The sequence below is a fragment of the Fundulus heteroclitus genome, chromosome 20, assembly GCF_011125445.2.
Source record: "Fundulus heteroclitus isolate FHET01 chromosome 20, MU-UCD_Fhet_4.1, whole genome shotgun sequence".
NCBI lineage: Eukaryota > Metazoa > Chordata > Actinopteri > Cyprinodontiformes > Fundulidae > Fundulus > Fundulus heteroclitus.
Window position 1 is genome coordinate 43811394 of NC_046380.1, and position 24531 is coordinate 43835924.

General features: G+C 40.1%; 1 protein-coding gene across 1 annotated transcript in view; it reads right to left on the minus strand.

Annotated features, from left to right (window-relative positions):
• The window catches only part of LOC105920685 (cytochrome b561 domain-containing protein 1), a 33567-nt gene extending 10379 nt beyond the window's left edge, over window positions 1-23188 (minus strand). The window contains exons 1-2 of the mRNA XM_036151459.1: window positions 22619-23188; window positions 4386-4423 (exon numbers count right to left, since the gene is read on the minus strand). Coding sequence (XP_036007352.1) covers window positions 4386-4423; window positions 22619-22775 — 195 coding nt within the window. The 5' untranslated portion in view covers window positions 22776-23188. The remainder of the gene's footprint in view (window positions 1-4385; window positions 4424-22618) is intronic.
• Window positions 23189-24531: the final 1343 nt, after the last annotated feature.

The window sequence follows — 24531 nt, forward strand, 5'->3', positions numbered from 1 at the left end:
AGCCAGCTCCTACACCCTTCAACTCCCGTCCGGTAACAGACTCTGGTTCTCATCATCCACTACCCACTGTTTACAATAAACTCTCAAAGCCAGCTCTGTGTGTGCGTGTTCTGTCCGGGTTCATCTAAGACAAATCATGACAGTCAAAAGAACATGCTAATAATTAAGGGCTAAAAGTCTTTGATGTTTTTTGTTTTTTTTTTAAAACTGCAGGCCTTGATTTCCGTGCCTTACTAATATATATTCAGCTGCATAAAGGAAGATTTTCCATACAGCACCATCCACTTCTCTAACACGTCTAACCAAACACATCTACTTTGAAACAGAGCTTCATTAAGCCAGTTATAAAATGGCAGCAGCATTCGTATTATGTGTGTTTCCTGGAGGAGCTGGTTTAATACGTGTTCATTTTAAAATTGCTTAATCAGCAGGAGGGATTATCTTTGAGTTAATAACACAATTTAGGTGACACCGCCTGTCAACCAATCTTGGAGGATCACCAGTAACTGACCAATCAGCGATTGCAATTTGTCCCAAAGTGAAACGCCCCTTAGCACAGGGAGCTGACCTCATCAAAAGCCTTGAGATATTTGTTAGTTTGCTACTATGAACATTTTTTCCTGATTTCAAATTTAGACAGGAAAATCACATTTTTTTAACATTATTTAAGAATATAACAAATCCAACATATATGTACAAATGTATCTTCATATATGCAACTACAAAAAACATAAAAAAATAAATAAATAAAATAAATAAATAACATAAAAAGGGATGGGCTCAGCAAACATTCAGATCTGTTTCAGCAATTGACAGTTCTTAGAGGGGTCTTCGTTAGCTCCCACAGACATGAGGTGTATATGTCTAGTGTACCATAAAAAGGGGGGAGATACAAACAACGGGGGCTGACACCATTTTTTTTTTTGTTTAGCTTATGAGGCTCTTTATCCGTGTGGCCATCCAAAGTGGGGCCCACACTCCCAAGAATGTGTCCATTTTAACATGAAGTTTTGCTGTTATCTTCTTCATTCTTCAACCTTTCTGGCCATTGTTGAAGGGTTGGGGGCAAAGGTTTAAGCCAAGACAGAGTTATCATTTTCCTTGCAACCAATAGCAGAATCTGTAGTAGTTGGGCTTCCCTTTTCCCAACGTTTTCTTTTGGGATCAAACCTAATATATAGTACAGCGGGTTCAGTGGTAAAGTAAACTCAAGTATTCTTTTAATTTCTGTCTGGATCCCTTGCCAAAATTGAATCAGTACTGGACAATCCCAAAAAATGTGAGTGTGGTCCCTAACCTGATTACAGTTCCTCCAGCATAAGTTTGAGACATTTCTGTCATATATTGAAATACTGAAAGGTGTTTTAAAAAAAATCTCATTCTTAATTTCCAGTTGAATTCTTTCCATCCTGGGCTGTGGGTGATCTTAAAACCTTTTTCTGAAATCTCCTCCCATTCCTCATCTTCAATAACGATGTGCATTTCTAGTTCCCACTTTTGCTTTATATCTATAGAATTGTCGGAGAAGTGTCCCTGTATATGTTCATATACATTAGATATAATCCTCTCTTTATTATTTTCCTCTACACATTTTATCAGAAATAGTTCCAAAGTAGGCCATTCTTTGTGTGATAAGAGGTAATCCCTTAATTGTAAGTACTTATAGAAGTCTTTTGAATGTAAACCATATTTATCTTGTAGTTGTTTAAACGACTTCAGGGTTTCTCCACTAAATAACTGATTAATTATTATTAATCCTTTCTGTGCCCATCTTTGATACCCCATATCCAATTTGTTTGGGAGAAAGTCGATGATCATAGTTATTTTTATTAATCAACCAATCAATCAATCAATCAATTTTATTAGTCAAGTGCAATTTGCATTACAATCGAAAATTCAGTTCCAGTACAACCGTCCATCACATACACTTAACAAACATTTTGGGGGAACGATTGACTGAGGCCTTGCGTTGCCAGGAACACAGCCAGTCGGCCGCTGCTAAAAAGCGCAGCCGTTAGGTGCGTTCCCCAAACTGCCCCAGACCCCGCTTTACACGGGGTCCCCAGGCGCTGCCCTTGAAACTCTCGAAGAAAGAGCAACAACATGGGGGAAAGAGGGGAGGGAGAAAAAAAAGAGACAGATGTTTGCCTATTTATGCTCTCACCTATAAAGAGACAACCGACACAAAAAAACCCTCATAGCACAAAAGCACAAATAAACACAAGACAACATGTATGCAGAAGGTAAACATTTGAGACCTGTCGCGTGTGCGTAATTCATCAGTTTTATGAGTATCAGTTATGCGTGTGTGTTATATCTCCGTGAACACTCTCCAGAGGCCATTGTCCTTGATGTTATCAGCCGGCCCACAGTTCAGAGAAGCATCCCAGGTGTCAGCGGGGGAGGGGGGTAGCCGGGGGCTTTTCTGGGCACTCTCCGCCATAACAATCCAGGAGATGAGATAAGGAGGGAATCCAAATATGTTATTTGTTATGAGACAAGCTGCACTGCCTTTCCTGTCAGCTTTTAAGTCTTTTGCTGGCTCCACATAAATCCAATTTTCCAAATTATTGGGCTTTTTCGCGCTTCACTCCCAGATTTTATCCCATCTCCCCTTGAGTTCAACCACCAAAGTCAGTCTGCGTTCCAACACAGGCAGCTTTTCGGCTTCGCTCCATTCACCTGCCAGGTTTGTCCGTTCACAGCCATAGTGAGCGCGTCATGCAGTCGGCAGCCTGATCAAGGCCAAATGGCTCCGACATCCGCTGTATTTGCCGATACTTCAAAAATCCACAAAAAACAATAAGTAGAGATCCCAGTATCCTTAATCCAATGTGAAAATTTCAAACGTCCAGGAATGACAAGGTCGAAAGACACACCGTTTTCCTCCAGGAATTTAGGGTGTATCTCACAAAATAAGTCAAATCAGGACCGGACGGGTCCCCCTTCAGTTGCCTACCCGTCGAAAAAAATTTATCAGTAGTATTGAGAGACCAGCTTACCAGATCCATGTTTTTCAGAGTTCGGTTGATATGAAGAAAGTGCTCAGAAAGACAAGACATAGCAAAGCAAAGCAGGAGGGGGGTGGGGGGGTAAAAGCTGCAGAGAGAGAAAAGACACGACCGACCTCGGAGAGAGACAGAGAGAAATGAACGTGATATTGTTAAAGGAGCTCCTATTTTCTTCCTCATATGAGACCAAACTCTGTATGTACAGTTAATCCACTCATTTTCAATCTTTAGGTCCTTTAAATTTTTCCCTTCCATAAATGGCAACGCCTCAAGAGGTACCTGCGGGCATCCATTGTTCTCCAACCCAATCCAGTTTGTCTACTCATCCTGTACCAGCCATTCAACCACGCCGCGGAGTTGTGCTGCCCAGTAATGAAATTTCAGATTGAGAAGCCCGAGGCCACCTTTTTCTCTTGCACTCAATAATAATTTCTGTCTGATTCTCGGTTTCCTCCTTTGCCAAATAAATGTATTAATAATTTTATCCAAAGTTTTAAAAGTGGAGGCAGGTATCCAAATAGGTAGTGCCTGGAACAGGTATATTAATCGTGGGAGTATATTCATTCTTACTGTTTCTATTCTGCCCAGGAGGGACAGAGGGAGAATCTCCCATCTGGATGTATCCAACTTTATCTGTGTAATTAGTCTATTATAATTTCCCTCAAATAGTTGTGAAGTTTGTGGTGTAATCATCACGCCTAAATATTTGAATCCCCTCCTGGGCCAATTGAATGTGACCTCTTTATCTAAGCTTGTGGGCCATTTTCCCACCAGCATCATAGCTTCTGACTTAGTTTATAGCCTGAAATTTCTCCAAAATCTTTTAAATTAGTCATAAGCCTGGGGATTGAGTTCAGGGGGTTAGAAACATAAAATAATGTTGTCCGTGTATAACGAAATTTTGTAGGTGACCCCACCTGCTACTATCCCGTGAATTCTAGGGTCTCCCCGTATTCTTTCCGCCAGGGGCTCGATGCTAATTGCAAATAGTAAAGGTGAGAGGGGACATCCCTGCCTAGTTCCTCTTTTTAAACTAAACTTTGTCGATGTGTATCGGTTCACGCGTACTTTAGAAGTGGGGCCCGAGTATAACACACTAATCCATTTAATAAAGTCTCTGTGAAGTAACATTTCTTCCAGTGTGTGGAATGATAATGCATTTAGCCACAGGGCCGGACTAAATTGTTCGGCGGGCCGGATCCGGCCCGCGGGCCGTATGTTTGACACCCCTGGTCTAGACTGTAGTTCTGATTCATTTAATTATTTTAACTGAAGGAAATAGTTTGATATTTAAAATATTAGGACATTTCGAACTGACCCCAAACTTATGAGCAGTAGGGAGATCGTGTGTAGATAAATAAACTGGAAACTTACTGCAACAGACATGCACAGCGGATGCCAAGAAAACAGACCTGCAAAACAGAGAAACATCAGTTAGTCTTTGACATCCTGAATGTCCATGGAGGTCAATTAAACTAAACTAAAAACTAAGAATTTGGCAACATTTCTTCTCCTGCAATTACGACACTGAAGAAGAAAAAACTCGTTCAGCTGAGCTGAAAAGAACTGTGGCTGCAATAAATCCCTACATATTCCACATTATTATCCAAGATAACCAACAGGTGAAATTGTTGAGTGGTGTTCAGAAAACATTGTCACCTACAGATTGTTTCTTCTTCGAGCTCTTAACGTTAGTTATAAATAGGAATTTGTGAAGTAAATTTTCCTAATCAACTCTTGTTGGTGATATTAAATATATGCTTTGGTAAAAAGACTTGGACAGAAAAGTCTTGCTCACCAGCACAGTGTGAAGCTACAGAGTAGGCTCCATCTAAAAGAAGTGTTCATCTGGGCTCTAAGCACACTGAACAGTAAAATAGCATTTCTAATCTCTATGAAACTGTTACCTGGATTAATAAAGGACAGAGAAACAGCCGCTATTCTCACCACATACTTTAGGAAGAAGGTTTTAAAGCAAACTGCGGCCTCAATATGTTGTTATATTCAAACAATGGGGGTTGAGAATTTTCTTTGTTCATCAAATTCAGAAACTCTTTATCATAGATGTAGGCGCCATATGCTTATTTTATGCATGGTTTGAATTTACTTATATTGTGTGAATTTGATATTTCATTTACATTCACGAGTGACATTAATAATTTAAGTTAAAACATATGTATAAGTTTAAAAATGTGAATTTACAGCAATTATAGGACGTTACTTAGTGGGCCTTTGATGACGTGTTAATACGGCGCGAGGGGGACGAGAAAAGAAGGAAGCGGAGGGAGAAAAGTCGGGGAGAAGGGTTGGTGCCTCACGGTTTTCGGACCGTGTTATACGGATTGTGCTCGTGATATGCCCGTGTCATACACTTGCTGTTACTATGTGGAGCCTTGGATTTAGATTTGTGAAAGTTTAAAGAGGCATTTTTCATTTGCATTCGTTCTTTTTGTTATCGCCTTTGTTCAAAATAAAATGCAAAACGTGACGTCGGAGGATGCTATGGTTTTTTCTTTTGGATCCTGGAACACGCGTCAGCCACAAAGCTCCAACCTGTAAAGGATTTAATTGAGACTTTTGGAAATGCCAAACAATAGAGAAAGGGGGAATTTAAAGACTGCCTTTACTCAGGGTTTTTTTCTTACAGTTGTAGCTCTGGCAAAATCATATGTGGCCCTGCAATTAGAAGAGACGTGAGAAAAAAAGTATGACAACCACTTTATTATATACACCTGTTCAAACACTTATCAATACAAATAGCAAATCAGCCAATCACATGGCAGCAACTCAATGTATTTCATCCTGTGAAAGTGGTGAAGACAGCTTGCTGAATTTGGAACAGAACATTAGAATGGGGAAGAAAGAGGATTTATGGGTGCATTCACACTAGCCTTGTTTAGTCCGCTTTAATCAGACTCTGGTTTGTTTGCAGAAAGTTTGGTTCATTTGGGGAGGTGTGAATGCGTAATCAACTTCTGGTACGGACCAAAAAAAGTGAACTTGGGTCTGCCTCACAACCAAGGTCTCAGCTCAGTTAAACTGAACACTGGAGCAATTCGAATACATATGGGACTGCCAAGCAGAACAGAGATTGCTTCAAAAGCAGGAAGCGGAGTACAGCACGGGGCAATCTGGGTAAATATAATTGTAATTGAGCAATAATACTAATGAAGTAAATTCTATATTTTAAATACCTTGCTCAATATCTGTGTAAGCGTGACATCAGTTCATTGAAGCTGTGTGCACCATTGCTCGCACGCCGCCGCCTCATGTGCAGCTGTCTTGCCCGCCTTGTGTAAAATGTAACAATCTCCGTGGTCCTCTGCCTCTTCCTCCGCTCATGATGAGCCCACTGCTGAATTGTGCTCGTCTGGCACACTTGCCAAAGAAAGAATGGCAATAACAGGGCTAAAATCTGTTGTCACGTTATTAGGCCCGAGCAGCAAAGCGCTGCGAAGGCCTATTGTATCTGTAGTGCTAATTATTAGGCCCGAGCAGCTAGGCGCTGCGAAGGCCTATTGTATCGGTAGTGTTAATTAGGCCCGAGCAGCGAAGCGCTGCATTGTATCTGTATCATAAATTATTAGGCCCGAGCAGCGAAGCGCTGCAAAGCGCTGCGAAGGCCTATTGTATCTGTAGTGTTAATTAGGCCCGAGCAGCGAAGCGCTGCGAAGGCCTATTGTATCTGTAGTGTTAATTAGGCCCGAGCAGCTAAGTGCTGCGAAGGCCTATTGTATCTGTAGTGTTAATTATTTGCTCAAACCTGTCCACCGGGTGACAGCAAGAGACCACAAATAAACCACAAACCAAGTTGTCTTGTTCAGTAAGGCAAGGCAAGGCAAATTTATTTATATAGCACAATTCAGTACAAAGACAATGCAAAGTGCTTTACATGATTAAAATATAGCAAAATAAAACTGAATAAAAGCAAGTAGGAATAAAATGTAGATAGAAAAAAGAACAAAAAAGTGGTGATTCAGTTAACTAGAACAGTTGAAGGCAATCCTAAACAAATGTGTTTTTAATCTTGATTTAAAGGAACTCAGGCTTTCCGCACCTTTACAATTTTCTGGAAGTTTGTTCCAGATCAGTGGAGCATAGGAACTAAATGCTGCTTCTCCTTGTTTAGTTCTGGTTCTAGGTATGCAGAGTAGGCTAGAGCCAGAAGACCTTAATGGTCTGGATGGTTCATACACTGATAACAAGTCTGATGTATTTAGGTGCTAAGCCATTCAGGGATTTATAGACAAACAGAAGTTTTTAAAGTCTATTCTCTGATATACAGGGAGCCATGGAAGGACTTTAGAACTGGGCTGATGTGCTCTACTTTCTTAGTCTTAGTGAGGACGCGGGCAGCAGCGTTCTGGATCAGCTGCAGCTGTCTGATCCACTTTTTAGGCAGGCCTGTGAAAACACTGTTGCAGTAATCAATTCTACTAAATATAAACGCATGGATTCGTTTTTCCAGATCCTGCTGAGACATTAGTCCTTTAATCCTGGAAATGTTTTTCAGGTGATAGAAAGCTGACCTTGTAACTGTCTTTAGATGCTTTTGGAGGTTCAGGTCTGAGACCATTACTACTCCCAGATTTCGGGCCTGATCAGTGGTTCCTAGCTGAAGCGACTGAAGCTGTGTGCTAACCTTTGATCTCTCCTCTATTGGTCCAAAAATTATTACTTCTGTTTTGTTTTTATTCAACTGAAGAAAATTTTGGCACATCTACGTATTGATTTCTTCTAGGCATTTACTCAGTGCTTGAACTGGTTCATAGTCACCTGGTGACATGGTGATGTAGAGCTGTGTGTCGTCTGCATAGTTATGGTAGCTGATGTTGTTGTTTCTTATGATCTGAGCTAGAGGAGCATGTCGATATTGAATAGGAGGGGACCCAGGATGGACTCTTGGGGAACCCCACATGTGATTTTTGTAATCTTCGATGTAAAGTTACCTACTGATACAAAAAAGTCCCTGTCCTTTAAGTAGGATTTAAACCAGTGGAGAGCTGTACCACAGAGGCCGACCCAGTTCTCCAGGCGCTCTAACAGAATGGAGTGATCAACAGTATCAAATGCTGCACTGAGGTCCAACAGAACCAGCATGGTGGTTTTTCCGCAGTCTGTATTTATATGGATGTCATTAAACACCTTGATAAGGGCGGTCTCTGTACTGTGGTGAGCACGGAAGCCAGACTGGAAAACGTCAAAGCGGCTGGTCGTTGTTAAGAAGGTGTTTAATTGTTGAAACACAGCTTTTTCAATAATCTTACTGATAAAGGGGAGGTTTGAGATGGGCCTGTAGTTCTGGAGTAGTAGTTTGTCTAAATTGTTCTTTTTTAACAGTGGTTTGATAATTGCTGTTTTTAGGGACTGGGGGGAAACACCTGACAGAAGGGACGTGTTTATTATCTGAGTCAAATCAGACGCTATGACAGGCAAAACTTTCTTAAGGAAAACTGTGGGTAGAGCATCAAGACAGCATGAGGAGGAACTTAGCTGCTGAATGATCTCCTCTAAGCTTTCGGAGTTTATTTGGCTGAATTGGGACATTTTGTCAGGATAAGTTCCAGCTGAATACGGCTTTGGTTCTAGAGTTGGTGTGGATGTACAAACTGATCTTCTAATTATCAATTTATTTATTTTTTAGACTAGTTCCATATGAGAGGTTGTAAGAAAACTTGTAACTTTACTGAATTTGCAGCTTAAGAAGATTGGGTTTGACAGACAACACCAACTGTCCCCTCAATCCAGTGCACACAATACCACAACAGACCTCATCACGCTCTACAGTACATCAAGAAAACTAAATCAACTAAAACAAGTTCACGAGTGCACATGAAATGAAGTTAATACACATTTTGTGTGTCAGGGTGTCTAAGCACTGTCCAGAATTTGACATCTCAGCAGAACCTGTAATAATTATAGAAAGTAACGTTATAGTTGTTCTGCCTTTTGTTAAGACAGCAAGGAATTCATGTCGTGAATACATTACATAAATAAGATATAAATTAATTATTAGTCAGAGGGAATCCATGGTAAAAACAGTTAGAAACGTTTTGGGTTCATATTTAATCAGAGTGAGACATCACAACTTTGTTAGATCTCTATGTGAATTACGTGAGATAGTGAGTGCTCTCACCTTAAATAAAAGATCTTTGACGTATTTTGCTCTGGTAAAAGCTGCTTTTCAGCGATGACGCTAGGGAAACTGCTAATGTTGAAGTTGAATTTGTTCTACACGCTTCTGCCTTGGAAAATATTCGTCTTTTTACAAAAAGAATGTTTAAAGCCAGATTTGTGAATAAAGGTTATTCAGAGAACGCAAGAAAAGGAAGCTTTGTGTGGGGAACTTTTGTCCCAGCTGTCTAGCTGCATATGGCCCCAGGACAGCACAATAGTTTTCTTGAAGTATAATTTTGGAGAAGTAGAAACAAGTATTAATTTCAAAAGGTAGGTAAAAGAGGAAAAAAGTTTTTACAAAATCTTAAAATGTTGGATAGTTGTTATTTCCATCTTGCTGTGAAAATTGGTGAAATATTATCATTTTTAATGCTTAGATATAAAATTGCGAGGCAATTACTAAAATTGCCGTTTCTTGAAATTTTTTTTTGGCATGCCATACTTTATATTTATAGGTAGCCTAGATGTGCATAATAAAAGAGTGGAACTAAAAGCTGGTCTAAAATTTTTATGGAGCTTTAACTTGCTTAGAGTAATAACGTTAGATGATTATATCTTTAAAATGAGATAACTGTCTCATAAAATGTGATAGTTTACTTGGTCTAAAGAGATGATTCAATTCAATGTTATTTATATAGCGCCAATTCATGAAATATGTCATCTCAAGGCACTTTACAAAGTCAAAATCAATCAGATTATACAGATTGGGTCATATTATACACATTGGTCAAAAAAATTCCTATATAAGGGAACCAGTTCATTGCATCAAAGTCTTGACAAGTAGCATTCTCTCTTAAAGAAGCGTAGAGCCACAGGGAGAGTCGTCTACATTGTCCATGGCTTTGCAGCAATCCTACCTACTGAGCAAGCATGAAGCAACAGCGGGGAAAAAAACTCCCCATTAACGGGAAGGAAAACCTCCAGCAGAACCGGGCTCAGTATGAACGGTCATCTGCCTCGACAGACTGGGGGTTACAGAAGACAGAGCAGAGACACAACAAGACAGACAAAAAAGCACAGAAGTTCTACATTAGATGGTAGTAGCGGGTGATCTGTCTTCCCTGGATGATGCCACAGCTAACAGAACGCCGGACCAGGTGTACCTACTATGAAGAAAAAAGAAAAATCAAAAAGTTAAAAGCTGAAATGACAACAGTCATTCAAAATTGAAGAACAATAGACCCTGATGTCCTGCAGTAGCCTAAACGTATAGCAGCATAACTATAGAGGTAGCTCAGGGTAACATGAGCCACTCTAACTATAAGCTTTTTAAAAAAGGAAAGTCCAAAGAGCCAGCTTCTAGTGGAGAAGTTCAAGTATCTTGGGGTCTTGTTCATGAATGAGGGGAAGATGGAGCGGGAGATCGACAGGCGGATTGGTGCAGCGTCTGCTGTGAAGCGGGCGCTGTACTGGTCCGTTGTGGTGAAGAGAGAGCTGAGCCAAAAGGCGAAGCTCTCGATTTACCGGTCGATCTACGTTCCTACCCTCATCTATGGTCACGAGCTTTGGGTCGTGACCGAAAGAACGAGATCCCGGATACAAGATCCCGAAATTAGTTTTCTCCATAGTGTGTGTGAGCTCTCCCTTAGAGATAAGGTGAGGAGCTCAGTCATCTGGGGAGGACTCAGAGTAGAGCCACTGCTTCTTCATGTCGAGAGGAGCCAGTTGAGGTGGCTTGTGCATCTGGTTAGGATGCCTCCTGGATGCCTCCCTGGTGAGGTGTTCTGGGCACGTCCCACCGGGAGGAGGCCCAGGGGAAGACCCAGGACACGCTGGAGGGACTATGTCTCTCGGCTGGCCTGCGAACGCCTTGGGATTCCCCCAGAGAAGCTGGCCCAAGTGGCTGGGGAGAGGAATGTCTGGGCCTCCTTTATAAAGCTGCTACCCCCGCGATATTGCTAAAGTGTTCCTTTGGCAATAGTCCAATTGCTAAAGTGTTACTTTTACATTACTTTTGGGTGTGTATCCACCGATTTAGATGTTAAATTTTCATAAAAGCTGTCTTAATGCAAGAAACAAAACCCTTAGACACATGAAATAGCAAGTAACTTTAAAAAACTAAAATGGTTTTGTTAACTTTTCACATTAAGCTGGATTAACAGCTAGTAAGATACCTTTGATTAAATTGGTATACTAATGTTTAATTATTATTATTATTATTCTGCCCCCCTAAAGAGGGGCCTTTTTGGGGGCTTTATCATACTCAAAAACTCACCAAACTTTGCAGATGCATGGTGACTAATTAAAAATTTTGTATTTTAAGGTCGTCACAAAAATCAAAAGAAAAATGCCTCAACGGCGCCACCTAGCAATTTTCAAAGGACCCTTTGCTATTCACTTACTTCATCGTAGAGACATGAGATTTGGTACAGTGGTAGAGCTCACCAAGACGCTCAGAATTTACAATTAATGTCATAGTGCAAATATCACAGGAAGTCGGTCATTTTAGATTGAAGGTCTGATTTTGACCCCATTTTTGACGTGTACAGCATTGGTATTTGATCGAACTCCTCCTAGAGATTTTGAGCGAGCGGCTTGAAACTCGGTCAGTCTGATCATAAGGCATGGCCACTTAAGTTATCAAAACGGTGAGTTTTTGAGCTTGTTGAAGGGGCGTTAGCAGGGGTCAAAGTTCACCTACTCGCCACAAAAAAAATAAAACTGTTATATCTCCTACACAGAAACACACAGAGGCACCAAACTTTCCTTGATTGATCATCATCGGGTCTTCTTTAATATCCAATGGTCAAATGATGACATTACTTAGGCCACTTCCCCTGACAACAGGAAGTGTCATGTTTTGCTGTAAACGGTCGCAATGTTACCCCTCTGAGCTAATCAACATGAAACTGTGTCCAAAGACAGAAGACATGTTGTTGTGTTGTGGATTCCAGCCCCAAGTGGATTCGATGGAGCAGGAGAGTGTGGCGGCGTGGTGAAGTCACCTCAAACGCCGCTGCCATACGTTTGGCTCTGAATTCCACAGTTTTGGGCCGAGCTGCTTAAAACTCACTTGGATGCATCCTTATCCACCCCCCAACAGGAATCCATAACAAACTTTAGTGAGCAGGACTTAGTTTCTCTATAGCGCCACCAAGCAATTTTCAAAGGACCCTTTGCTATTCACTTAGTTCATCGTAGAGTAATGAAATTTTGTACAATTGTAGATCTCAGCAAGACGCTCAGAATTTACAATTAATGTCATAGTGCAAGTATCACAGGAAGTAAGCCATTTTAGATTGAAATCTAAATTTTGACACCATGTTGACATGTAAAGCATTTGGATTTGATCAAACTTGTCCAGCAGGTGGCAGCAAGAGACCACAAATAAACCCAAAGGAATTTCTCTTGGTAAGTAAGTGATCTTAACTCTTTGGTTTTCTTTATATATTTAAGTTGAACAGATATACAAATCCTGCTTGAAAACTGACAAACTTACTCTTGTTCAATACATTTCAGTTTTTATTTATATAGCGCCAAATCATGAAACATGTCATCAGGGGTGGACTGGGACAAAAAATCGGCCCTGGCATTTTGGATTAGACTGGCCCACCACATTTGTTTTGTGTACTGAATGTGTATATCAACTGTGCAATACCAACTGTGCAATACTTTGAGGCCAGGTTAATGGAAATTAGTGAGAGTGGACACTTAAAATACTTCCAAAATCTTAATTTATTAACACTGTAAAATGTAAACTCCACCACAGCACAGCAACAATTCTTAGATCAGAAAGGGGAGAGAGAAAGAGAGGTTTCACGGTCAATCACACATATTATCACGTTACATCATTATAAGAAGTTATTGTAAGTTGCTCATCAGATCTAATCAGTCTTTCAGATACTGTAGGCTAACATTGGACTAATGTGCACTCACTGTGTAAAAAAGGATGCCTATGACAAAATGAACCAGAGAATGCCTCACTTGTCATCATGGAATGAAAGAAAATATATAATAACATAATATAAATTTTGATTTACTCAGTCATTTGTAATAAGTATTTTATTTATCTAATTTCCTAATTTTTGATCCTATTTTCTTTAAAATCGCAGACTTTTCGCTATTTTTCATGTAAATCCTTGGTGGCGCTTCATAGCGAAGGCGGTGAGGCCGCAGCGAGCTTGGCCTCCCCTGGGATTGTGCAATCCCATGTTAACTGCGCTGACTTCCATTCTATGAATGCATCTTCCTGTCTCTAGATCATAAATTCAATTGTTCAAACAGTTATGAACAGATTTTCCACAATTTAATGTATGTGGATTACGAATTGTGTTTTGGTCATCAAACTGTGTGCAGATAACATGTTTTCGTGGTGCTGGCCGATCATAAACAGCAAAGAACTGGTTGTAGGTGAGGTCGGCAGTTCCTTGGCCGCTAGGCAGGGGGCGCTCAAGGGGCACTGCTCGTGATCCCCAAATAGTAGAGTCAAAACAAGTTATTGATGTTTTATTAGCGAGTTTTGCTAAACAAGTAAAGCACTAAAAAGACTCTAAACATACAGCTGGAACAAGACTGATCAGGGAAGGCTTTCTTCCCTGGCAGTGAGCTCCATTGAGACTGAGAGACTTTTAAAACTGAAGAAGATAAAGAGAACTTTTACCGGAAAATTATAATATTTTTGTTCAGACAGAGCGCCGCAGGGACTTCAATTATACGTAGAGGTAAGACAGCGATACTTATTCATGTTTTGTTTTTGTGATAAAATGTGCGTAATGTGGGTTATAGTTTTAGAATGTGTTACAAATGCAGAAATCCATCATAACTCATAAACTGTTACAGTCAAATGACAAATAATTTATTTTTATTTTTTCATCAAATAATCAATATTTTTCCATGTCTCTTGGTGAATTAATTTGGCTCAATCAGTCTCCTTCAGCACTTTGCAGCGAGTCTACTCTGCAGAGTGTATATATTTGTAAATCTGACACTGATGACGTCAGTGCCTCACCAGCTATGAACCCTACCGTACGTCACTGACTACAACCACCACCACCACCACCATATTTTACATCAGACAACGGAGCAGATGAAGGGCCTGCTGTTGGGAACATGTCAGTCAGTCTGACACTTCGCAGCGTCCGTTTGAAGAACTTGTTTCTTTTTTTCGTGCAGTTTCTCTGCGCCTCCCTTGCGTTTCTTATCCATTACTAATGTGAACACCGCTGCACAAAGTTCCACATGGAGCGTGAAGGTGTTTTTCTACTTTATGATTGGCCTAGCCCTTTAGACTGTCAGGGATGATAATCAATGGGCTGCAGTAGCCTGTGGTAAGGGCCGGATGATCAGAACAGACTCTTGCTCTGCTGATTTTATTTTTCTTCAATGATGCAAATATAACAAGACAGATATATAAAATAATAATAATAATACATATTATTAATATACATGTCGGGTCTGCCGGCCCAAACAGCATGTCGGCCCACCGGGAAAATGCCCGGTACGCCCGATTACCAGTCCATGCCTGCATGTCATCTAAAGGGAGTTTACAATGTCAAAATCAATCAGATTATACATATTAAGTCAGATTATCCAGATTGGTAAAAGAAATTCCTATATAAGGGAACCAGTTGATTGCATCAAAGTCGTAACAAGCAGCATTCACTCCTGAAGAAGCGTAGAGCCACAGGGAGAGTCGTTTGCATTGTCCATGGCTTTGCAGCAATCCCTCATACTGATCAAGCATGAAGTGACAGCAGAAAGAAAAACTCCCCATTAACAGAAAGGAAAAACCTCCAGCAGAACCGGGCTCAGTATGAACGGTAATCTGCCTTGACCGACTGGGGGTTACAAAAGAGAGAGAAGAGACACAAGACAGACAAAAAAGCACAGAAGCACACATTGATCCAGTAATCTGTTTTACATTAGATGGTAATAACAGGTGATCTGCCTTCCCTGGATGATGCCACAGCTAACAGAATGCAGTCGTCTGCATTGTCCATGGCTTTGCAGCAATCCCTCATACTGAGGAAGCATGAAGCGACAGTGGGGAAAAAAACTCCCCATTATCGGGAAGGAAAAATCTCCAGCAGAACCGGGCTCAGTATTAACGGTCATCTGCCTCGATCGACTGGGGGTTACAAAAGACAGAGAAGAGACATAACGCAGCTGTTTAGAGCATTGAGCTTGGGTCCCAGATGTTCTGAGTTCAACTCCCACAGACTGCCACTCTGGGTCCCTGAGCAAGACCCTTAATCCCTGATTGCTCCCCAGGCGCCGCACAGTGGCAGGAGCTACCAACAGAAGGCTCAGGAGCTACCAACAGCAGGCCCAGGAGCTACCAACAGCAGGCCCAGGAGCTACCAACAGCAGGCCCAGGAGCTACCAACAGCAGGCCCAGGAGCTACCAACAGCAGGCCCAGGAGCTACCAACAGAAGGCTCAGGAGCTACCAACAGCAGGCTCAGGAGCTACCAACAACAGACCCAGGAGCTACCAACAGCAGGCCCTGGAGCTACCAACAGCAGGCCCAGGAGCTACCAACAGCAGGCCCAGGTGCTAACAACATGCTAGCTGTTATCTCTGCTTGCTAAACGACTTCTCATCTTATTACATTGTCAAAATTCCCTGACCTCCAAGAACAATTGAAGAGAGGACATGTCATTTGATCAGATAAGTACAATGAGATTCTTTCTGATATTGCTCTTAGGTGTTTACACCTTTGAAAATGCACCAAAGTCTTCTGAGGATTTATATAATAACTTAGCTCACTCCTTCAAGAATTACTCCAGATTCATGACATTCGATGAGACAATTTGGACTCCTTCAGATTTTATTACCCACTGGCACGACTTAAATCATATACCAACAGATAACTTAGTTCCCTTAATGTGCTTGTCTGTTTTAAGGAACTGTTTTGTGTTAAATAAATTATCTCTTATACACCTTGCTCAGAACAAGAGTACCAGTCTGGTATCAAATGTAAATGGTAAATGGAAAAGACTCATTCTTCTTTTACTTTTACTGTCAGGTAATGTGCAACCGAATCCAGGTCCAACTTTCAATAACTTTGACACACCTGAAGAATTCAAAACCAGATCAGGTCTTGGTATTTTACATATTAACTCTCGTAGTCTCTTGCCCAAGATAGACCTGATTAAAATCTGGATTGAATCTACCAATACAGATATCTTAGTCTTGACGGAAACATGGTTAAACAAATCCATTACAAATAAAAATATTTCCTTAGAAGGTTACAATGTTTTTCGCTGTGATCGCCTTAAGAAAGGTGGTGGTGTTGCCATCTTTGTAAGGAGCAATTTTCATGTCACACTTTTATCCTCTGTATCTATTCCTAAACAATTTGATTTTCTAGCCCTAAAAATTGAATTCACTAAGGCTCAGAATATTACAGTTATAGGGTGTTATCGACTAGCCTCGTGAGACCATCCTGATCTCGCGAGCTTTCAAGGTTTCACTCGCAGATCAGTCTGGCTACTCTCCGTTAAAGAAAATTTGGAGCCGTTCACCAAACGAACGTCCAATCAGCGTTGGCTTTGAGGCGAGTTGAGGTGTGACGCAACGGGAAGTGCGACAGTTCAGTCTAAAGAACATGGCGGCTTCAGCCGATGAAACTAGCGTTAGCGTGGCTATCGAGCAAGTTTTATCGGAATTACAGAGTATTTCTTTGCTGAGCTAACGAGCCTTTACCTGCAGCAGCAAGAGTAGCTTGGCTTGTGGTTGTGTTTTCATCGTCGCTCTGTTACGAGCGACGACGAATCTGATTGGTTTATTTGGCCCGTCTATCACCAACATAGGCCAATCAGCTAACCAGTATTTTCGCCCCTTCCCAAAATTACTTCAACGGAAGGTTTCCAGATGGATATGCGAAGCAAATCTATCTGGCGGAGTCAGGTAAGTTATCGACCACCTTCTGCTGTCTGTGATGCACTTCCAAATTTGTACAAATATCTAGCTGACCTAAATAATAATGAATTTGTTTTATTAGGAGATTTAAATCTAGACTCGTTGACAGCATCTTCAGATAGTTTAAAAACTATCTGTGATTCTTTAAATATCACCCAGTTAATAAACTACCCCACTCGACCCAATAACAAATGCCCATCAAAATCATCACTCCTTGACTTAATTATGACAAATGCTCCGCATAAATATACAGGGACAGGAGTTTTTGCAAATGATCTTAGTGATCATTGTGCTGTAGGTATAGTTAGAAATCTCAAGTTACCAAAATCTAAGCCTCGTATTTTGAGCAAAAGAGATTTAAAACACTTAAATGAGCAAGCTTTTATTCACGATTTGATACTTTTTAACTGGAATAGGGTTTCTCTTTTTGATAATGTAGACCTTGCCTGGCAGTATTTTTATGAAGAATTTTTAAGACTAATAAATAAACATGCTCCTGTACGTAAAATTAGGGTGAAGAGAAGAAATAATCCATGGTTTTCCCCAGCTATTGGGGCTCTGCTTAAACAAAGAGATACAGCTTGGGCTAGAGCAAGAAAATTCAATACTGAGGAGAGCTGGCTTTGTTTTAGGAAATTGAGGAATAATTGTACATCATCAGTTAAGAAAGCAAAGTCAGACTATTTCCTTGCCGAAATGACAAAAAATTTAAATGATCCAAAGAAATTTTGGAAAACAGTTAAATCAGCTACTGAACAGGCGCCACTGAGTGACTTTCCTAATTTTGTTTGGAAAAAAAGTAAAATGGTGTCTGATAAATTAGCAATTTTATATTATTTTAATGAGCATTTTATTTCTGTAGGTTCTCTATTTGATGACTTAAATTAATTCGGCCAAAATGCAAATAACTATGAACTGTTTTTGAATAATAATGGTAACTCCACCTCTTTTAACTTTTCCCCTATTTGTACAACTGAGGTTCTTAGAGAACTGAGGAACATAGACACCAGAAAAGCGGCAGGGCCAGATAACCTGGATCCATTTTTTCTAAAGTTGGCTGCAGAGTTTATAGCAGAGCCATTGTCTCATATTTTTAATCTAAGTCTAATCACTAATAAAATCCCTAGTGTCTGGAAATCAGCATTTGTTTTGCCTCTGTTCAAGGGTGGGGAGTCATCGCAGGTAAACAATTACAGACCAATTTCTAAATTATGTATCCTAGCAAAAATTTTTGAAAAGTTAGTTGCAGATCAACTAAAGAATTTTTTAGATTCCAATTGTATTTTACAAAATGTACAGTCCGGTTTTAGAAAAAAACATAGTACTGTTACTGCAACTTTAAAGGTTTTCAATGATCTGATCCAGGCTCATGATAACAAAAAACATTGTGTTGCTTTGTTTATCGATCTATCAAAGGCATTTGACACAGTAAATTACACGCTTTTAATCGAAATTCTACACAAAATTGGGCTTTCACATCAAGCTATCATGTGGATAGTTGATTACTTGTCAAACAGAACCCAGAGAGTCCAATTAGCTGGCTACACGTCTTCTAATTTAACTAAATTAAATGGCGTACCTCAAGGCTCAATTCTGGGTCCACTTTTATTCTCCATTTATATAAATAATTTGTGCATCAACTTGTCAAATGCTTTTTATCATTTTTATGCTGATGACTTAATAATGTACTGCAACTCTTCATCATTATCACAGGCACTACAGTATTTACAGTCTGCTTTTAATGTAGTTCAAACACGGTTACAAACTTTGAAGTTGGTTTTGAATGTGGATAAGACTAAGGCAATGGTTTTCTCCCACTCTGCTAAACTACCAGAAATCCCTCTATTCCTTACCACTGCAGTAGGTGCACAAATTGAGTTTGTTAGTAATTATAAATATCTTGGTTTTATTCTAGATAATGAACTTTCTTTTAAAAATCATATAGCAAATCTATTACGAACATTGAAAATGAAGATTGGGTTTTATTATCGAAATGGACCGTGTTTCTCACTCAAAGCCAGAAGTAAATTGGTTGCAGCAACATTCCTGCCACTTCTGGATTATGGAGATGTTTTATATATGAATGCTTCAACCAAATGTCTGAAATCTTTGAATACTGTTTATCATTGTGCTTTAAGGTTTATAACTGGGAGTAGACGTTTGACACATCATTGTGATTTGTATGCAAAAGCTGATTGGCCTCCTTTAAGTGTTCGGAGAAACAATCATTTGATGATTCTGATCTATAAATCTCTACTTGGACTAACACCAACTTACTTAAGCTCTCTTTTGCATAGATCTAGTAGTTCACATGCTTTACACTCAAATGACTTTATCCTTCTACATGTTCCTCGTGTTCGAACTGATAAAGGAAAGAAAGCATTCAGTGTGTTGGCTCCTATAGCGTGGAATCAGCTCCAGTCTGAGCTCAAGATGTCAGAAACTATTTCATTGGACTTATTTTGAACGGTTCTTAAAGATAGACAACAAGCTTGTATGAAACAGTGTCACTGCTTTTAAATTGTTTTTATTGTTTTATATTTGTGCATATGTATTAATTGGTTTTATTTTTGTAACCAGGTTGTAGTGTTTTTGCAGATTTCTGCCCAGGTCCCCCTTGAAAATGAGATCCAGATCTCAACGGGGTTTACCTGGTTAAATAAAGGAAATAAAAAAAACCATCCACTGCTCTCCAAGTGGATGGGTTAAAATACAGAAGTGAATTTCTTCATTGTGAGATCAATAAAGTTCAATTAATATTATAACTATAGAGGTAGCTCAGGGTAACATGAGCCACTCTAACTATAAGCTTTGTCAAAAAGGAAAGTTTTAAGCTTAGTCCTAAAAGTAGACAGGGTGTCTGCATTACAGACCAAAACTGGGAGTTGGTTCTACAGGAGAGGAGCCTGATAGCTAAAGGATCTGCCTCCCATTCTACTTTTAGAGACTCTAGTAACCACCAGCAGACCTGCAGTCTGAAAGCAAAGTGCTCTGTTAGGAACATAAGGGGTAATCAGAGCTCTGATATATGATGGAGCTTGATTATTAAGGGCTTTATGCGTTAGTAGAAGAATTTTAAATTCTATTTTTGATTTAACAGTAAGCCAGTCAAGGAAGGCTAAAATTTGAGAAATATGATCCCTCTTGTTGATTTTCATCAGAACTCCTTCTGCAGCATTTTGGATCAGTTGAAGACTTTAAACTGCATTTTGTGGACTTCCTTATAGTAGTAAAGAATTATAGTCCAGCCTTCAAGTAACAAATGCATAGACTAGTTTTTGAGCATTGCTCCTGGACAGAATGTTTCTAATTTAGAACGTGAAAAAAGGAAACCCTGGGAACCTTTTTAATATGGGATTTCAATGATCTGTCTTGGTCAAAAATAGCACCGAATCCGGCCCGCTGAACGCTTCAGCCTGGTCCGGTGGCCCAATGCATTTTCATTATTCAACGGCTGTATCTCCTCGCTGCATCGACCGATCTTTTTTTTTTTTTCCCAGTGTCCTGTCTAGCAATGTAGCAATAAGAATTGATATCTTAATGCCAAATAGAGCTCGACAGATTTTGCTTTCACAAGTGGAGCAAACAGCTTTCGCCATAATGCTCCGCTTGATTTGTGCATGTAAATAGCTTTATTGTGATTCTTGCAGGGAGAATTTCAAATTATATGGACACTACAATGGGAAAGTAAGAGAGTAAAAGAAAAACAAGAAGAGAAAAAAAAAGAAAGAGAAGAGGTGAAAGAAAGAAGAGATAAAAGGAAGAGAATGACCGATCTTCACCAGATTTTTTGTGAGTCATGGGGGAGCGCTGCCCAATGCGTTCGTGTGAATCGCCCGGTGGACGGGCGGAAAAAATGCGTGACAACTTCTGTGGTGGCTGGCGACCGGCGGTGCGCGAACCCCTACGGTGGCCAATAGGCCAGAGCGGCGCTTGGCTGCGAGGGCCGATCATCACCGCTTGCAGTTTTAATTTTGTTTACATTTTTGCGAAAAAGGAAGTTGTGCTGTGTTGCTGATCAACTTTGTTCCTTCAGTAGTTGGATGGGTACAGCATCACCCCAGCACCACTAAATGTGAGGGGTGGAGCAGGCTGGTCATAAGGTTTGGTTCGTTTCACAAACTGCTGCGTGAAAGCAAACAGCACCAGCTAAATATTTGCAATTAGGTCCTCAATCGAACCAAGTCTACTATCAAGGTGTAAAAATTATCAACGTGACTGCTGGTGAAAGACAGCCTGTCAGTGTATTTTAGAAACTGCTGATCACATGAGATTTTCACAGAACAAGCTCTCAAGTTTACAGAGAAGATGTCCAAGAAGGTGCATTGATGTAAAAAAAAAAATGCCTTGTTGATGTCAGAGGTGAATGGGCAGATTGGATTGCAATAACAGAAGAGCGACAGGTAGCTTAAAGGTTACCTATTATGAAAAAATACTTTTGCACGTTTTTGTTCTTCCATTTGGGTTGTTACTGTTTCAAGAAGCAGTCCAACCACTGAAAAACAAACAAAACAAATCCAGCCATTTTTTGGCAATACATAAATATTTGTTGGTGTCTGGAAAATGAGCTGTTTTAAAAATGTCACAATTATTACGTCACAATCGGCACAGGCACGGCCTCTCACCAAGCAACGCCAGACAAGCACAGCCCTTCACCTAGCAACCCAAGTGGAGCTCCTCCCTCTTCCATCAGCTGGTTTTATTTCTGTATGTGCTGTACAATGGTTGTTCAGCATAATGAACATCATTTGTCATTTAGCACAAGCTAACACTAAGACTACTGACAGCCCTGTGTCCATTTAGAGACATACCATTCAGAAAATACCATTCTTAGCTGCTGGGTCTGACTCAGGGTCAAAGATTGTTTGTTGAACCATTGTGCATCTGTTTGCACCCATTTTCACGAGTAGAAACTGCTAGTGTAAACACTGAGTTGAGGGGTGTGGCCAGCTACAGGTGAATAAAATTGAGAGAGCCCTAAAAACAGCTGAAAGCAGCTCAAAACAGGTGGGACTGGGGAGGTGAAATCTCATTATCTGAGAATGATTTTGTGCAAAACATTTACATTAACATGTTTGGTGTACAGCCCATGGACGTCCCAGTTCAAAATTCTCAGTTATCTGGGTCATCGTAATAGCAAACAGGCTTTAATCGGAGGCAATCAGTTCTTTCTGAAAACATTTTTGTTCCGAGTTGTGTTGTTTTACCTCTTAGTTTGTCCTAAATGTTTCTTCTATATGGTCCTGCTTTATATATTCAGAAATCCAGTTTTAAATCCAGCACAGTACATTGGCATTGTATAGGTGCCAATGTACTGTAGTGGCCCCAGCACAACAGTGCTCCTGCAGGGACACTACACAGTAACTACAAACACCCCATGTGCCGCATCTTCCTATCCCCTTAGCATCCTTTCTGTTGGAAACCTGTAGAGAACTGAAGGATGCAGCTGCTGAAGAACACAGCAAACTAATTACATGTTTAAGGTTGTTATGGTCTTTACAAAAAACGAACCATCAGTTCTGGCTGCTGACCGAGTTTGACCAATGAAAACGCCTTAAATACACTCACTGGTTCCGGGCCTGGACGGCACAGAGATGATGAGGGTAAGGGCAAGACCGGAGACATGAGCTGCGATCAGAGCTGCTCTACGAAGCCAAACGTAGAGCCAGAAGTCCCGCATCCCCAGACCCTCTCCCACGGGGCTGTACTCCACGTCAGACGGCATGCTGCTGCCGGCTCGGTCCCATTTACCCTGCTGGATGCAAGTGGGGCTCTAGAAGGCTGAGATGTGGCGATGTGACGGTCTTTGCGTTGCATCGTTCTGTGGGAGAAGGAAGATCCGATCCGCGGCAAAGGGATAGGAAACCTGCCGCGAGTTCCGGTGTTGTCACAACAGTGTTGTGCGCAATGCTGTTCCCCCGTGAAAATCTGTTCCCCCTGTGTCGGGAGGGAGCGCGCTTTGCAGTCGTTTTCACGGCGCTTGTAATTGATTTCTCGGTAAAACAACTCCTATAATCACGTCAAGGTTGTAACATTTAGGTTAATCGGCAGCTGTTTACAAAATTGTAAAATAAAAATAAATAAACGGGTCTTTCAGACATCTGAAATATCCATTATCTCCTCTCCTCCCCCGAAAACTTTGGGAAATAGCAAATGTTTCCAAATTCTCAAAAATTATGTGTGATAGCATGTAGTATACTAGAACTTTCCTTAATCCAGTAAACTGTCATATTTTACATTACAACAGGATTTACAGGGAAGTCTGCACTCTCGTCTTTTCAGGAAGTCTTAGGCTGTTTCTCAATTCACGAGAATGCGAGTCCGTACTCGCGTTCTCGTCAAGTCTGTTCTCGTTAAGAACACAGGAAGATCGGCACGTATTGTTGTTGTTGTTTTTTTGTTTGTTTTTTGTTTTTTATTGATAATAAAGGGGTTTACAAACAAGCAAAATTAACAATAAATAAATAAATGAAAAATTAACTCAGAAAGATATTAAAGTAAGAGCACAAATCCATTGTCTTAATGGCTTTTCTATTTTTTGAATATTCAAGAGATCTAATATATTGTTTGAATTCCTCTCTAAAGGCTGCAAAGCGAGGTTTTTGATTTGAAAATTTAGATTTATGTATATGATATTTGGCAACGAATAAAATTAGATTGATAATATTAAAAAAAAATTGTTTTATTAGTGCGATAAGAGAAGAATCCAAACAACACATTTATATAGTTAAGAAAAAAGCCATCAAGAATTGTTTGGGAAATAAATGTACAAATATCTTGCCAGAAAATATATGAGAAATTACATGACCAGAATAAATGACAGAGATCTTCTTCATGGAGTTGGCAGAATGAACAGTTTGTGTCAATGTCTTTTTGTATCGTTGCAGGAAAAATTTACAGGGATAAAAACGATGGATCATCTTAAAAGATACTTCATTGATCTTATTAATAATCAAATATTTAGATGGAAGACACCAGATTTTTCCCCAGTCCAGGTTGGAGGCAAAGTTATTCCAATACGAAATAGCATTTGGAGCAGAGACAATGTCCTTCTGGAATAAGGCACGTATATCACGGTTGTTCTTTCGTTTTATAGTAGAAAAACAGATTTGACCAACATTAGTGTTAGCAGGGTCCAGATACGGTGGACTCAGAACAGAAGTTCTAGAAGATTTAAAAAGCATTATGACACCAGACGGGATGGCATCAAAAACAAGTGCATATTCTTTAGGAGGTATGGGGAGACCAAACTTTTCTAGAAGTTCAGAATATGACATTAAGACTCCATCAGGACTGAAAAGCTGCTGAACTAAAATGATTCCACGTTCAAACCAATTTTGCAAGAACAAAGATTTATGTTTGTACAGAATGTCTCCATTGTTCCAAATATGATATCGATGGGGCGAAAAATTGTGTTTGTAAATTAGAGACCAGGAAAGAAGCATTTGTTTGTGGAAATTAGATAACTTTATAGGGAGTTT